The sequence below is a fragment of the Sinohyriopsis cumingii genome, chromosome 17 (assembly GCF_028554795.1).
Source record: "Sinohyriopsis cumingii isolate HCF-2022 chromosome 17, ASM2855479v2, whole genome shotgun sequence".
Classification (NCBI taxonomy): Eukaryota; Metazoa; Mollusca; class Bivalvia; order Unionida; family Unionidae; genus Sinohyriopsis; species Sinohyriopsis cumingii.
Genome location: NC_142977.1, coordinates 47,396,817 through 47,410,724, shown reverse-complemented (window position 1 = coordinate 47,410,724; position 13,908 = coordinate 47,396,817). Strand labels below are relative to the sequence as shown.

At 33.8% G+C, this 13,908-nt stretch overlaps 1 protein-coding gene across 4 annotated transcripts in view; it reads right to left on the bottom strand.

The window, feature by feature from the left end:
* The window catches only part of LOC149778551 (uncharacterized), a 109,272-nt gene that overhangs the window by 53,024 nt on the left and 42,340 nt on the right, over window positions 1-13,908 (bottom strand). For 2 of the 4 annotated variants that reach the window (XM_089939455.1, XM_089939454.1), the window contains exons 7-10: window positions 9,462-9,492; window positions 8,476-8,543; window positions 7,712-7,742; window positions 5,950-6,101 (exon numbers count right to left, since the gene is read on the bottom strand). In XM_089939455.1, the coding sequence (XP_089795581.1) occupies window positions 5,965-6,101; window positions 7,712-7,742; window positions 8,476-8,543; window positions 9,462-9,492 (267 nt within the window). In that variant the 3' untranslated portion in view covers window positions 5,950-5,964. Of the gene's footprint in view, window positions 1-5,949; window positions 6,102-7,711; window positions 7,743-8,475; window positions 8,544-9,461; window positions 9,493-13,908 lie in introns of those variants that run through there. The other 2 variants (XM_089939456.1, XM_089939457.1) reach the window with 2 other exon arrangements.

Sequence of the window (13,908 nt, the reverse complement as noted above, 5' to 3'; positions counted from 1 at the left end):
TATCAAGCTTAATGCATTAGCTCGTCAAGTCCGCTCTCTTTCACACACACGCAAACATACACGTGTCACGTACTTTTGATATTCCTATAAAATAATTAAGATTTAAATTACAATGGTATATTTTCTGCTTTAAAATAAGCACTCTCCCCTACTCTGTTTCACAACAAAACACACACACACCTTGGACGGACACCTATACATATAAACACACACTTGAGTTTCTTGAAGAATGCTTTAGATTCAAATCATAATAGCATCTATCTTATTCTGCACGACATTGACTTTAAATTATTAGTCTACAAAATATGTTTTGTAACAAGTACACTGACATTAAATAAAATCTCCATTCAGTGTATGCTAATACAGAGTAGGCCACGATCTGTACAATTGACAATAACTATAAAACTGAAATTGATCAGTGAAACAAACGTGTCAATGAACTTTTATAACTTCGGATTTACCCATGTTTTCTGAAACTCATAAACAAAATAACCTAATGGTACTTTCTCCTTGTTTAATAATATGGCAAAAAGAGTATCTTTATTTTTTCTGATGCTAAATAATAATAATAATAATAATAATCAATCAATCATTCAATCCCGTAATCAAACAGGTCGTTCGGGCACCACAAATGACTTTACGACCAATTCTCTCCATGTTTTCTGCTCTCCTTTAGGAATCTGTGCGAGCTATGCCGATGTAATAAAGGTTTATATGAACAGCTAGGGCAGTCTGACCATATCATATTTCTGTGCGAATAATTTTTTTTAAATCGAATTCATACGATTCGGAAAACATAAACCTGAAACTTGGTGTAAAGGTCTCGCAGGCTACCTTAGGCTTGGGGTGGAGTGCTCCCAGTATTATCTTTAATTATTACAGAAGACCCACCCTGATTCGTTTTTGTTAGAAATTGAAGTAGCAATAGAGATGCAAAGCTCCGAACCCCCAGTCAGCGATGCCGACAGTTAAATTACTGAATACACAAAAAGTGAAATTCAAATGAACAACAAATTTAATGCCATTCAATTACAGATAGTCCTTCCTCAAGTGAAATTCAATATTCAAAACCCTATTGCTCTCGCATCATCTGACTTAGTGTGATAGATTTTCCTCCTGTCCTGAGTTTCTACTCATCTGTAGTATTTCTTGACTGGTACCCAGTACCCCTTCAGTCCAACAACCACGTCCTTCACCCTTCCACTTCCTCCACTTCCGTTCTCTCCTTTTCTTGTATCCCAGACTCGGGATCAACTGTACCAGGGTATATCCCTTCTTTGTCTCATACAGCTCCTCCCGTCCCTAAAAGCTTCCTGCCCGAACACACAAAAGGACATAGTATATTCCTCTAGCTATCTAGTCCCACACTAAACAACAATTTATCATCAGATAAGCCATTACCTACTTTGGTCACGCATTCGTGCACATCAAAATACCCATACTTTCTGGCATGGTATACACGGTATCAACTGCTTATAATGCATATATCAATAGATTTCATCACATCGGTATATAGAGATTCTCAATCTTATTATACAGAACGATATCACATAATCAGACGCATTTCTGTACATTACACTTCTACAAAGTGTACACATATCCACATTTCCATGCGCTTATATATCCTTACACATTATACTCCTACAAAGTATACACAAATAGTCAAATACCCCTATTAACTAATGTTACACACTGCAACCATTATACAAAGTTATAATTCAATTCAACATTTGTAAATCTAGAATATCACATGAAAAAAATGCACGAGGTTACTACGAATTAACCAAACAGCGAATTACAATATTAATTCCTTGCATAAACATTGCTCATATCTCAAAATATGCATGTAGATCAAACACTACAAATGAATCAAACCCTACAAATGATAATTCTACGTACTAACGATTCTAGTAATGAAGTACACATAATTAAAGTACAATTATCTTGCCGTAATAGATTGTGACAATCGAGCAAATAAGTCGCTGACCTTTCCGAAGCTCCTTTGTACTTCCCAAAATAACAATGTTTCCCGCCAACTTTGAATGATGTTAGAGTAGCTTATAACTTCCTTATGTAATTCCTGCAAGATGGTTTAGCAACTACTGACGTTTAGTTTCAAGACGCTAGATTTAAACTTGCGACTCCAATGGTGACCATGCCTTGCTCAATTCCAAGTGGATGTCGATTCACCCATGGTCTACATAATTAACAGACATTGCCCCCTCTACGGCAGTCTGTCAAGGGTGGATTTATGACCCCCACTTGATGTTCCTTTGAGTCCAACACCGGCAATTCATGCCACTTACCTGTGAATCGCATGCAGCCAAATAAGGCGCCCGTAACAAGTTCCTATGGCCATGTTATACAACTAGCTTCCCACCCATCCTTTTGATGACTCTTACACTACCGTAACATAAGCTGGCCGGCCAGTTGTGTACAGATCGCTTTGACACTCATTGTTCGCAAGGCTGACACTCGCAACATTTATGAAGTGAATAATTAGCCTCAGGGTCTAGCATATACATGTTGCAATCTGGCTATTGTTCCTTACTTATAACGTGACACTTGGATCTGATACAAAATTAAGATAATCCACGGAGAGAGAGAGAGAGGCATACACGGGTCATGGCATTCCAAATGTTCTTCCAGGTTACATTCTGACCTGTATATTTTTACACACACTGATAAATAAACAAGTTTCTATATGGTAATTTACTGTCCAATTTTGGATATTATACCAAAGCCAACCAACTCTGAGGCCACGTCTGTCTATTAATATCAACACATTAGTCCTAAACACATGGCCCCATTAATTTGATCATTTTCATGATTTACTGAAGTCAGTCTAACAAATCTCTCGGAAGTAATTTTAAACTAAGCATAATTCTTTCACAACATTGTGTTAATATGTGTTTCTGCATAGTGTAAAATTGCATATGCTTAGTGGAGGACTTCTGTTGTTAATTCTTCATTTTCTGACTTGCATAGTTTTGCACGCTGTAATGCTCTTCAATTTCGGAGGTATGTAGACCTTGCTTGTCCTTTGCAATCCCATAATGCTTAATAAAAAGTGATTGTTTAAAACAAAACAAAAAAAATATATATATTAAAAAGTTAAATAAAAACACCAGAAGTTGTAAAGTTTGGTTTTAACAATGTTACCTCTATCTACTAAGGCAATTTTTAACTATCCTAGGACTGAATTGTTAATTTCGCCTAATGATTAGACAAACATGTGCTTTTACATTTATTGGCATATTTCAATATCTTAAAAGGAAATAAATAAGGACCTGAACATAATAGTGAAAGACGCTAGCATTCTCGTAAGTTGTGATTCCAATTTCAATAAACGTCATTTAGATTTTGATAGTTTCAACTTTGTCACACTGGCCCATGAAAACAGAGGCAGATGTCATTTATTGTTGTCTAAAAGTTGTAGGGAGGATATCAGCTGATACTATGCCTAGTGTTGGGATTTAAAGAGATGGTAAGCGCATATGTCCAAGAAATTTAATGTGAATAGACCCTGGTATAACAGAGATGTTAAACTTACTGGGTGAGTCAAACTGGTCAGTTCTAGACCAGATGTTCCAGAAATGTAATTAAAGTCATGCTATTTTCGTTTGCAATATTGATCTCTCTCTCTCTCATACACAAACAACTGCTTTGTTTTGGGTTTTGGGGGGTTTAAGAAATGTTTCTTCATTGATTTTAGTCACAAACAGTTTCCATCCCTACTTTATATTCAATAGAAATATACTATCAGCTTTTTATCAAATATATCTGATTTGTTTTGTTTTTTTCTCATCATTTTGTGTGTTAATGAGATCCGTAAATAATGCCAATTCTCTCTCTCTCTCTCTCTCCTTCTCTCTCTCTCTCCTTCTCTCTCTCTCTCTCTCTCTCTCTGTATGAATTTTGATTTCTGAGAAGGTGCCTATGACAGAAATAAATTTCAACTGGTTGTACCCTGAAATAGATGGGTGTTTCGAGCCCACATGTTATGTTTTCCTGGAACAGTCATGATGACCAACTAGACCTAGAGATGAATGTGTGAGTAAAATATGCATGGCAGTCCTCTAAGTATTTGTCTTTTTGGAGAAGTAGAGAAAACAAACTGGTGCAAAATGGATGGATGGATGACATAAAACAGGATATCCTATAACTCTTCTGGGCAATGCACAAAACAGCAAAGAAAAAGGATGACTGTCTTAATTCCCATTTCTAAGCAAAATAAATGAACAGCAGGCTGGAAGTATGCTTCAGAAATTGGTGTTTTCGATGCTCTTATTATCTGTGATGACTGCAGGAGTACATTTTCAGTCCAAACTAGAGTTAAGATATGCATAACCTATATATGTGTACACACTGTATGGACATAAATATAAAACATTGACACGCATGTTCAAGTACATAATTTTTGAACTCAATTTGATGAATGTTTCACTCTCAGAAACTACGGAATCATTTAAAATACACACGGACACAAAAACTCCTAACATGACACCAGGATATGACAAATTCCTTACACGTGCATTGGACTCGAAACCAATGATTTGTGGATTCAACTCCTGCCCAGATCAGTCAAGGTCAACAGTCAACGTGGTGATGTGTTTTTAAAGACCAATCATGGATTATGTCATGATTAAAGATATTTTTTTCCCATGGTAAATATTGGTAAACATATTTTCTATATACTTATTACAAATGAAGATATGCAATTAACTTAGATTATGATTTTTTGTAAAATGTGTGAAAATGCATTAGGATAAATTAATGAGACCTTTCAGCAGAATATTTTCCAAAAGAAAAGTTTGAGGTGGCACACAATATTTTTACTCTTTCACAAATAGTATTACTTTTAATAAATCCTATTACAATATCCATATTTTTAAATGAAGCTGATATGTAATTTGGAAACAATGATAATGCATTCTGTTATTACCTTTACATTGTTCACAAAAGTAAATTTCTTGTAACGGTGTTCCATTATTAAATCTGAAAATTATACTAAATTTCTGAAAAAAATTACGAACCTTTTAAACAAACGTTTACACTTGTTATTCAAATTAAACTATAATAAGACATCATAAGGGAAGGCAATTTTTCCTACTGAATCGAGTAAACATTTAGTGAAATTTCAAGGTCTGACTAATCATTGCAATTAATCTTTCTTGAACATGGTAGGAGAAAAAAACCTTTTTCATCAGAAGTTCATAAAAACAATAAAAATCATATCAACCTTTGTCCTCTGTAGTTGCAGCTGATTTTCTAGTATGAAGGCTGTTGTCATTCATATCCGTTTCTGTGAATTTTATTACCAACATACACACTTGATGCATTTGTCCCCCACCCCAATTCATGTGCTTTAGACCATTGACTTTAACCTTGAAAATCTAATCTCGAACATGGCACTGAATTTGCTTCCTGGTAGTGATTCAAATAAAAATAACATTTTATGTATGTATCAGAAAGGGTTTCAGAGCTATTATACTGACAGAAAAAAGGTCTATGCTTTCATCTATGACCTACATCTTGAAAAGAGAATTTTGAACAATATGCCAACACAACTTCTAGTAAAAATATATATAATGATACCAAGTTTGACAAATCTTTTTTCAAACTGCAATATAGGCACATGGTGGAAATGGACAACAGAAAATACTAACATTAGACTTCCATCTTGAAGCTGTAACCCTAAATATCCACTATTTATTAGAGATATATTTACAGGGCATTAACGTTAGAGTGGATGGATGGACTGGTAGACAAAAGAATGAACAGACAGTGTTTGCATAGGTTTACTATGGGAACTGATTTAGTACCATGAGTCCTTAAGTATACACTTGTATAAAGAATATAAATAATTCAGACCATCCAAGATAGTTCTGTGCAACAAAATCATGCATGAACCAAATGATGTTGTGAATGGGAATTAACTCAAGACATTTCTGGTGAATCCACCTATGCACGAAAAGAATCTGGTGGATGCTGCCCTTCTTGAAAACCAAGCCTCTCCAGAACAGGGAAAGAGCCGAAATATCTTCCAATTCCCGGAAACAAATGAAGAAGTAGCAGAATGCAGCTTTCAGTCTGTGTAACTGAAATGTGGACAATAGTTCAATATAAGAATTTGATTTTCTTCACATTTTACCCAATCTGTAAACTAAAAATTTAAGTTAATGAGTGCAAACAATCTCTCTTCCTCTCTCTTCATGACTTTTATAATACATCATTATTTTATTTATTGGTCATGTTTCACTTCAAAACATGGAAATTATGTGTAGATTTCTGTACATGTTCAATTAAGTCAAGTGACAAACTAGAAAGTGAACACATGTGACTGTGCATTCACTCTCAATGCAAATTCCCAGTACACAGATACAGTCACTTTTATTTAAGAAAATACAGCTCATAAAATACTGACCATTGTTCAGCTGTGCCATTTAAATAAAAAAAAAACATGAATCACATTAACAGTACACGACTCACCATGTGTTTAATCAAGGACTGAAAGCAAACACCATACCATCATAAAACAATTTTGAAATCTAATAGACTATCCTTACTGAAAAAGAGTAATTAATATTCTAATATTCAGAACAGCAACAATCATTGATAACATTTATTCCTCAACATGCTATTGTTTTCACCATGCGACTCAACATGTCACCATGAAAAGAATGCTGTGCTAGTGCAGAGGGGCCTGTGATGTGGAGTCAGACTGGGTCCATAATGTACATAGAATGGAAAAATGGTATGGCTGGCATGGAAAGGGTAAGAAACAAAATTGATACACATAATGTATTACTGATATTAAACATAAAATGTACAATGCTTTGCTTTATGCACATCAATAAACTATCTTCAAGGCTGGTTGTACTTGCACAAGGTTGGTTATATTGCCATACTGTGTGTGGCTAATGAGGAATAAGGGTTTATCATGTAGCCAAAACTAATCCTATTAACATGTCTGAAGATACAGAGCACATTTCAAAGTCTTAATAATTAATTTGACAGTCATCTGAGACATTGCTTCTTGAACTCTTGTAGCAAGTGTCCTGAAAACATAATACGTGCCCACTGAAATATCTAGAAATGCAGCTATTCACACAAACATTTATTCTATAATGCTGAATTAGTTTCTTAAAGAAATGTGCAAATGTTACATGTTCCTAATGAACATATCAAGTATTTCACACTTAAAGAACACCATAATGTTCTGATTTGTCAATCTTATGTTTTCAGTTTAAAAATTCATCAGTTACAACAACCACAAAACGTTTAATTGTTCCAAAATTGTTTTAGATGAAGTTATTTTGTTGTTAAACACTCCTGTATATGACCATCTTTTGACATCTACAGTTCTACTAGTAAATCATGTTCTTGAGTATTGTATTTTCTGTTAATGGAGAGGTCCAGCATAAATACAATTATGAGTACAAGTGACATGTCTTTTAAACTGTTCTTACAAAAGCATGTCAAACTGGCTGCATATCCTATTTCTCCAATTATATTTCCCGATTTCATGTGGCCGGAGGTAGAATATGCTAATCAAAATATTATATGACATGGCATTTAATTACCTCATGTTAACAAGACACATTGAAATTATTGTTACTGATGTAAAAAGGTACAAATATTAAATCCATTTATATATATTCTTTGCGTCAGTGGATAAATATCCTCATAACAGGTGAAGTTTACTTACCATTATGTAGTGGAACTTCTTTATACTGTTCCTTAAATAAACAAACAAGATTTTTTGGAATAAAAATGGATGTCAGTGGAGAAATGAATCAGAACGTCTATATACTATATCTTAACTGACTTATTTAAAACAAAACTTCTTACTCATGAAGCATAAAGATAACAGTTATGTTTACAATAAAGCAAATCCATTTCCTTTTTTGAAGTATTCAGTAACCTTGACATTGATTAGTATTTTAAATCACTGAGCGGCTTTCAGCTGGTATGAATTCGGCACACTTGTGATGTTCATCAGAAATGAACATTCAGCTTGAACATATTTTTTGTTTTTTACATCAAAAGAACTGTTTCAAGAGAGTATTTTAAAACTGATATACCTAGATCCTATCATGTAAGAATAACAATCATCTATTTATGGTTTGCTGTAAGCAAATATTTACTAGTACACTTTGAAACAACACTGAACTCTCTGCCTCAGACCATTCCTTTGCACTGCAGGAAACATTTGCAAACAACAAGCTATATAAAATCCCTATATGAATGAAATTACAAGCAGGACAAAGAATCCTTTCAGTATGACCAGCATACATGTATGATCATCTATTCAGAAGTGATAATGCAGACATAACTTCTTGAAATGTTGTAGCAAGTGTCCTGAAACATAATACAGGTACCTCCTGAAATATCTAGAAATGCAGCTATTCACAAAAAAACGTATTCTAACATGTTGAATTATAGTTTCCTAAAGAACTATGTAAATGTTACCTGTCCCTGATGAGCATGGCCATTTTTAACAAGAACTTGTGATTCTGGCAGGTCCCCATTCTGTGTCACTGCAAATACAAACTGATTATGTCAAGTCTATCAACATATCAGGTATCTCAAACTTGAAGTTTACAACAAACTGTTCAGATTTGGCAATTATAAGTTGTCAGTTTAAAAATTTATCAACTACAACGACTACAAAATTTAAATAAATTTATTTTGTTGTTAAACACTGTATATGACCATCTTTTGACACCTAGAATACTACTAGTAAGTCATGTTCTTGAATATTGTATTTTCTTTTAACTGAGAGGTCCAGACTACTTCCTCTCATTTACATTGGGAGTACAAGAGACATGTACTGCAAAATGTTCCCATTAAAGCATGAAAACTGGCTGCATATCATATTTCTCCAATTATATTTCCCTGATTTATAAATCTACAAAAACTGTTAGAAGTTCAGAAATTTTCCAAGAAAGCCCTGTGTACTGATATTGTCTAATCTCTCCCAACCCATACAAAGAAACTTATTACCAAATTTGCAAGAAAGGTAGGGCTTATCAATGGAGAAATGCTGTATAATACATTATATGTTGTTTACCATGTTTAAATTAGGTAACATGAACTTAAATTCTCTGACTGATTATACCAGATCCAAGACAAGTTACTAAAAATAAATTATTCTGGTGCAAAATTCAAGTGTGAAATACCTGATAATTAATTGCTTCCTCAGGAATATTGATCTACAATTATATCCTCTACAGACCGGTGTACACCAAAAATATGCAAAATAGGCCTTGCATAACACACAAAATCTTTTGTTCATGTGGCCTGAGGTAGAATATGTTAATCAAAATATTATATGGCATGAATCAGTTTAACAAAACACCTGAAAGTGTTGTTACTGTTAAAAAGCTCAAATATTAAATCCATTTATATATTCTTGGCATCAGTGGATATCATTATAGCAGGTAAAGTTTACTTACCATTATATACAGGCTCTTCTGTAAACTGTTCCTTAAGTAAAACAAAAAAGATTTTTCTGAGCAAAAAAGAATGTCAGTGGAGAAATGTTTCAGAATGTCTGTACTGCATATACTATTTCTTAACTGAGTTATTTAAAATACAACCTCTTAATCTTGAAGATACCAGTTATGTTTACAATAAAAGCACATACATTTCCTTCTTAGAGTATAAAGTAACCTGAAAATTGGTTAGTATTTTAAAATCACTGGGTAGCTTTTCACTGGTTTGAACTTGACAGTTTTGTGACGTTCATCAGAACTAAACATCCAGCTTGAACATATTGTTTTTGTTTGTGTTATATCAAGAAAACTCCTTCAAGCAAGCATTTTAAAATATACCTAGTTCCAAACTGATCATTAACAACTAAGAATAGCAATCATATAATTATGGTTTCCTGTGCATGATGTTTGCTAGAACGCTTGGAAAGAGTACTGAAGTCTCTGCCTCAGACGCTGCCTTTGTCATTCTGGATACATTTGAAGACATTGACCATCTATTCTTCTGGAGAATTAATAGCACGAATGTTAAGATGGTCATTATGGCAGTAATATCGGATGTTTGAGCAGCACCATTTTCACTTAGGTCAAACTAGAACATGGGATGAATGTGTGTGTGTAAAGTATCCAGGCAAACCTCCAGGTAGTTTATGTGCAGTAGCAATAAAAAGGCCTGGAATGAAACTTTCAATATGAATATGGATGTGTGGCTTAACATATATAATAAAGGTTTTAGAATGACAAGAAATTCGTAAGTACAATGGTTTCAATTTCGTGTTACTCACAGAATTTTACTAATGAACTCATTTTTCTATAAAATACATTTGTCTAATACTGACACATGAACATTATGTACAAATTTACTGGAAACAATACAGCATGTGTTTTGGGAATGTGAAGTGATAAACAGTCTGTGGAATGATATGTCCCACTGAATTCGGAATAAAGTGAACATATATCCTGTGCCATTTACAAAAGACTATAATATTGGGAGATTCAAGCGCAAATGGAATATTTGAGCAACCTTTGTATTTTTGTTTTATTCTTGCCAAATATTACATCTATATGTGTAAAATGAAAATGGTTGTGCCTTGATTAGAGAAGTTTAAAGTTTTTCTTAAAGACCATGAGAGAAAAGACAAAATTATATTGATAAGGGAACAGTGGGAGGCATTATTCAACTATAACTAAGAAAAATTATTGTTATAATTCCAATGTACATTTTATAGCATGATGTACTTCTTAGTGTTTAGTGTGTTTGTAATACATTATGTCCCTTTATGCCTGATCAACTGATATAATCTGAAATTCTGTTGCTTTTTTTTCTTTCAGTGATGAAACTACGGTACCAAAATGTATTACATGTATCATCTATCTTTGTTATCTTATGGCAATAAAAACAAATGTATCTATACTGTATCCAGTAGCCAAAATTTCCAGTCATTGCCTTAAATTTATATGTTGTGAGATAAAAATAGAGGGAAATGAGATAAAGTATTAAACAATTTTACTGACAATGAAAGAAAGAATAAGAAATAGTACTAAAAATGACAATCTGATTTAATACATATTCAAACTTATTCTTCATTAAAGTAAAAATGTTGTCGAAATATGTAAATCCTCATGAAAGAATGTCTTGTTTTATCAATGCATGCTTAATCCCAAAGAACAGCATGACTGTCAAATACTAATACTTGAAGGACAGGTACTAATGAAACACTAATTACTGCAGACTATTGTGAAGCCTATTCTTCACCGAATTTTCAACAAAACCGCTGAATCAACCTTGCTATCGTTCAAGTTGGCTGGTACATACAAAAACGTTTGTCAGGAAAATAATCCAGACATTGTTAAATTAAACAATTCCAGTATTCTCAAGAAAAGGATAATTAGGTCCGATATTTCGCACATTTTTATGTGAGTTGCAGTTATCATTTCAGCAGCAACTGGCTTCTGTAATGATGTTTCAAGTAAATTCTAGTGGTTTCAGGTTCACGTGTTCATACAAAAGAGTGATTCCAATGTATTTCAATGTAGTAAGTATCTTCACACTTTGATGCATTCTGAATATATCAAATGTCAACAATGCTTGCTAACTGAATTCAACAAAGGGCATCTGGTAAAGTGTTTGGTTCACATATCAAATGATAGTATCATTCAAATGGAGAGGGATCTGAGTTGATTTTTACCATTCATATGCCACTGTGTTAATATGATGATCATCAGAAAGAAACCGATGGTTAAAATGTATGCAGAGTATTTTAAGGAAATGATAAAAGATAGTATAATATCATGTACTTTAATAACCAATTACAGTAAAACCTGTCTTGAGAGACCACTGCTATGAGAGACCGCCTGTCTTGAGAGACCAGGTTCTCCATGTACAGATTTAGAGATTATATAGTGTTATAACCTGTTATGAGAGACCACCTGTCATGAGAGACCATTATGTTTTGGCAGAAGGGGTGGTCTTTCAAGACAGGTTCCACTGTAGCAGTTTAATGTCTTTTGGCTGTATCAGCTTCTCTGGATGTTGAATGAAAGTGATTTATCTTAACAGGTGTTTGATTTGTACTCATACAACTTGTAGTACTGTTTTAACTAATTGAAGTAACCATTGTTTGTTGTCCTCATAGTCTAGTTCTTTTGTATTCTTCATTTTTAGTATTTGATGAGGTATTTTCAAAAAAAAGTTAAGTATGTACAGTGGAACCTGTCTTGAAAGACCACCCCTTCTGCCAAAACATAATGGTCTCTCATGACAGGTGGTCTCTCATAACAGGTTATAACACTATATAATCTCTAAATCTGTACATGGAGAACCTGGTCTCTCAAGACAGGCGGTCTCTCATAGCAGTGGTCTCTCAAGACAGGTTTTACTGTACTACAGATAGACAAACTTTGACAGGGAAAACTACAAAATTTGGGACTCCAGGAAAAGAAATGATAGTCCAGTATTTTAAATGAATCATGATTGACTAAAGATGTGATTTGTGATTTGGATTTTTAACGTTGCTTTTAACAATTTTTCAGTCATATCGCTACGATGTCTGCACTGTGGCAGTTTATAGTGATGTCTAGCACTGGGGCATCATGCCGCAGACATGTAGCATGATGTCCCATCCAGTCACATTATCCTGACACCGGGCCGACTAGTCCTAACACTAACCTCTTAATGCTGAGCGCCAAGCGAGGCAGCTCTTAGTACCGTGTTTGTAAGTCTTTGTTATGACTCGGCCGGGGATCAAACCCACGACCTCCCGCATCCGAGGCAGATGCTCTTACCACTAGGCCACCGAAGCGGTGACAAAATATGTAAAATTAAACTGCAAGTATAAAAAGGAGAACACAAAAGGTGATGAAGGAATCCAAGTCATGAGCTAAATGATTCAGTGCAAGCAGTCTCAAAATCATGAAAGAAGAATATCAAATACTATGGATTTCATTATCACGTACTTGAAACTGTAAATATCATTTATTGAATCTTCAAATCTCTTTGAGAAGGTCCTGTATGCAGATTTGCTAAAGATGATTACATGACTGTGTTTTTTTTACATGAATATAAGATATAGGTACGTAAAACAAACTAAGACTTGTTTTGATTTTTTTTATCTGCAGAGGAATAAAAAAGCATGCATGATTTGACATACATATGGCTTGGTTTGGTTTGCAAACCCCACCCCCTCATTCCAGAACTGAAATCACCGTTACAGGTGCCAACACAATTCTGTGTAGATTATTTACAAATTTGACTACTATGGAGTGTCACTGTGCAAGGCAATTTATGTTTCTTTACAAAAGAAATATAAATAAACGTTAATATCATTATTCATTTTAATTGTGGGCAACAAAATAAAATTCTGCTGTTAATTGCTGGTGTATGACAGATGCTATTAAATACAATTCTTCAAGTCATAATCTGGTGTTCCTCTTAAGCCTGCAGACATGTTATGTTTTGTCCTTCGGTATTATTCGAGAGGAAGAACATTTTATTGTCACTTTTCAGTAAAAATAGAAAGTTCTCTTTATTTGTACTATAATATTATTCTATAATTCCTTGGAATAAATGAAAGGAGTTCTGGACAATGCCATTTTGACTTCATGATACTTGGTAGACCAATACATTTCCGGTTTTAAATTTATAAAGAACTTTTCATTCTTTTGGACTTTCACAGAACCTTATCAGGACTGTTTTGGATTCACTTCCTCTCACATTTCCATTTATAACTTTGATAATTAAATTAATTCCATTTATATAAAATTTTATTTAAAAAATAACAACATAAAATTCCAATACTGGCATTGATATATTGTTTCCACTGGTTATGATTTAAAATTGTTATGCTACATTGTTAAAACTGAATTAGGAATGTACACAATAGAGGGAATTAAGTGACCCACTCGATGGGTT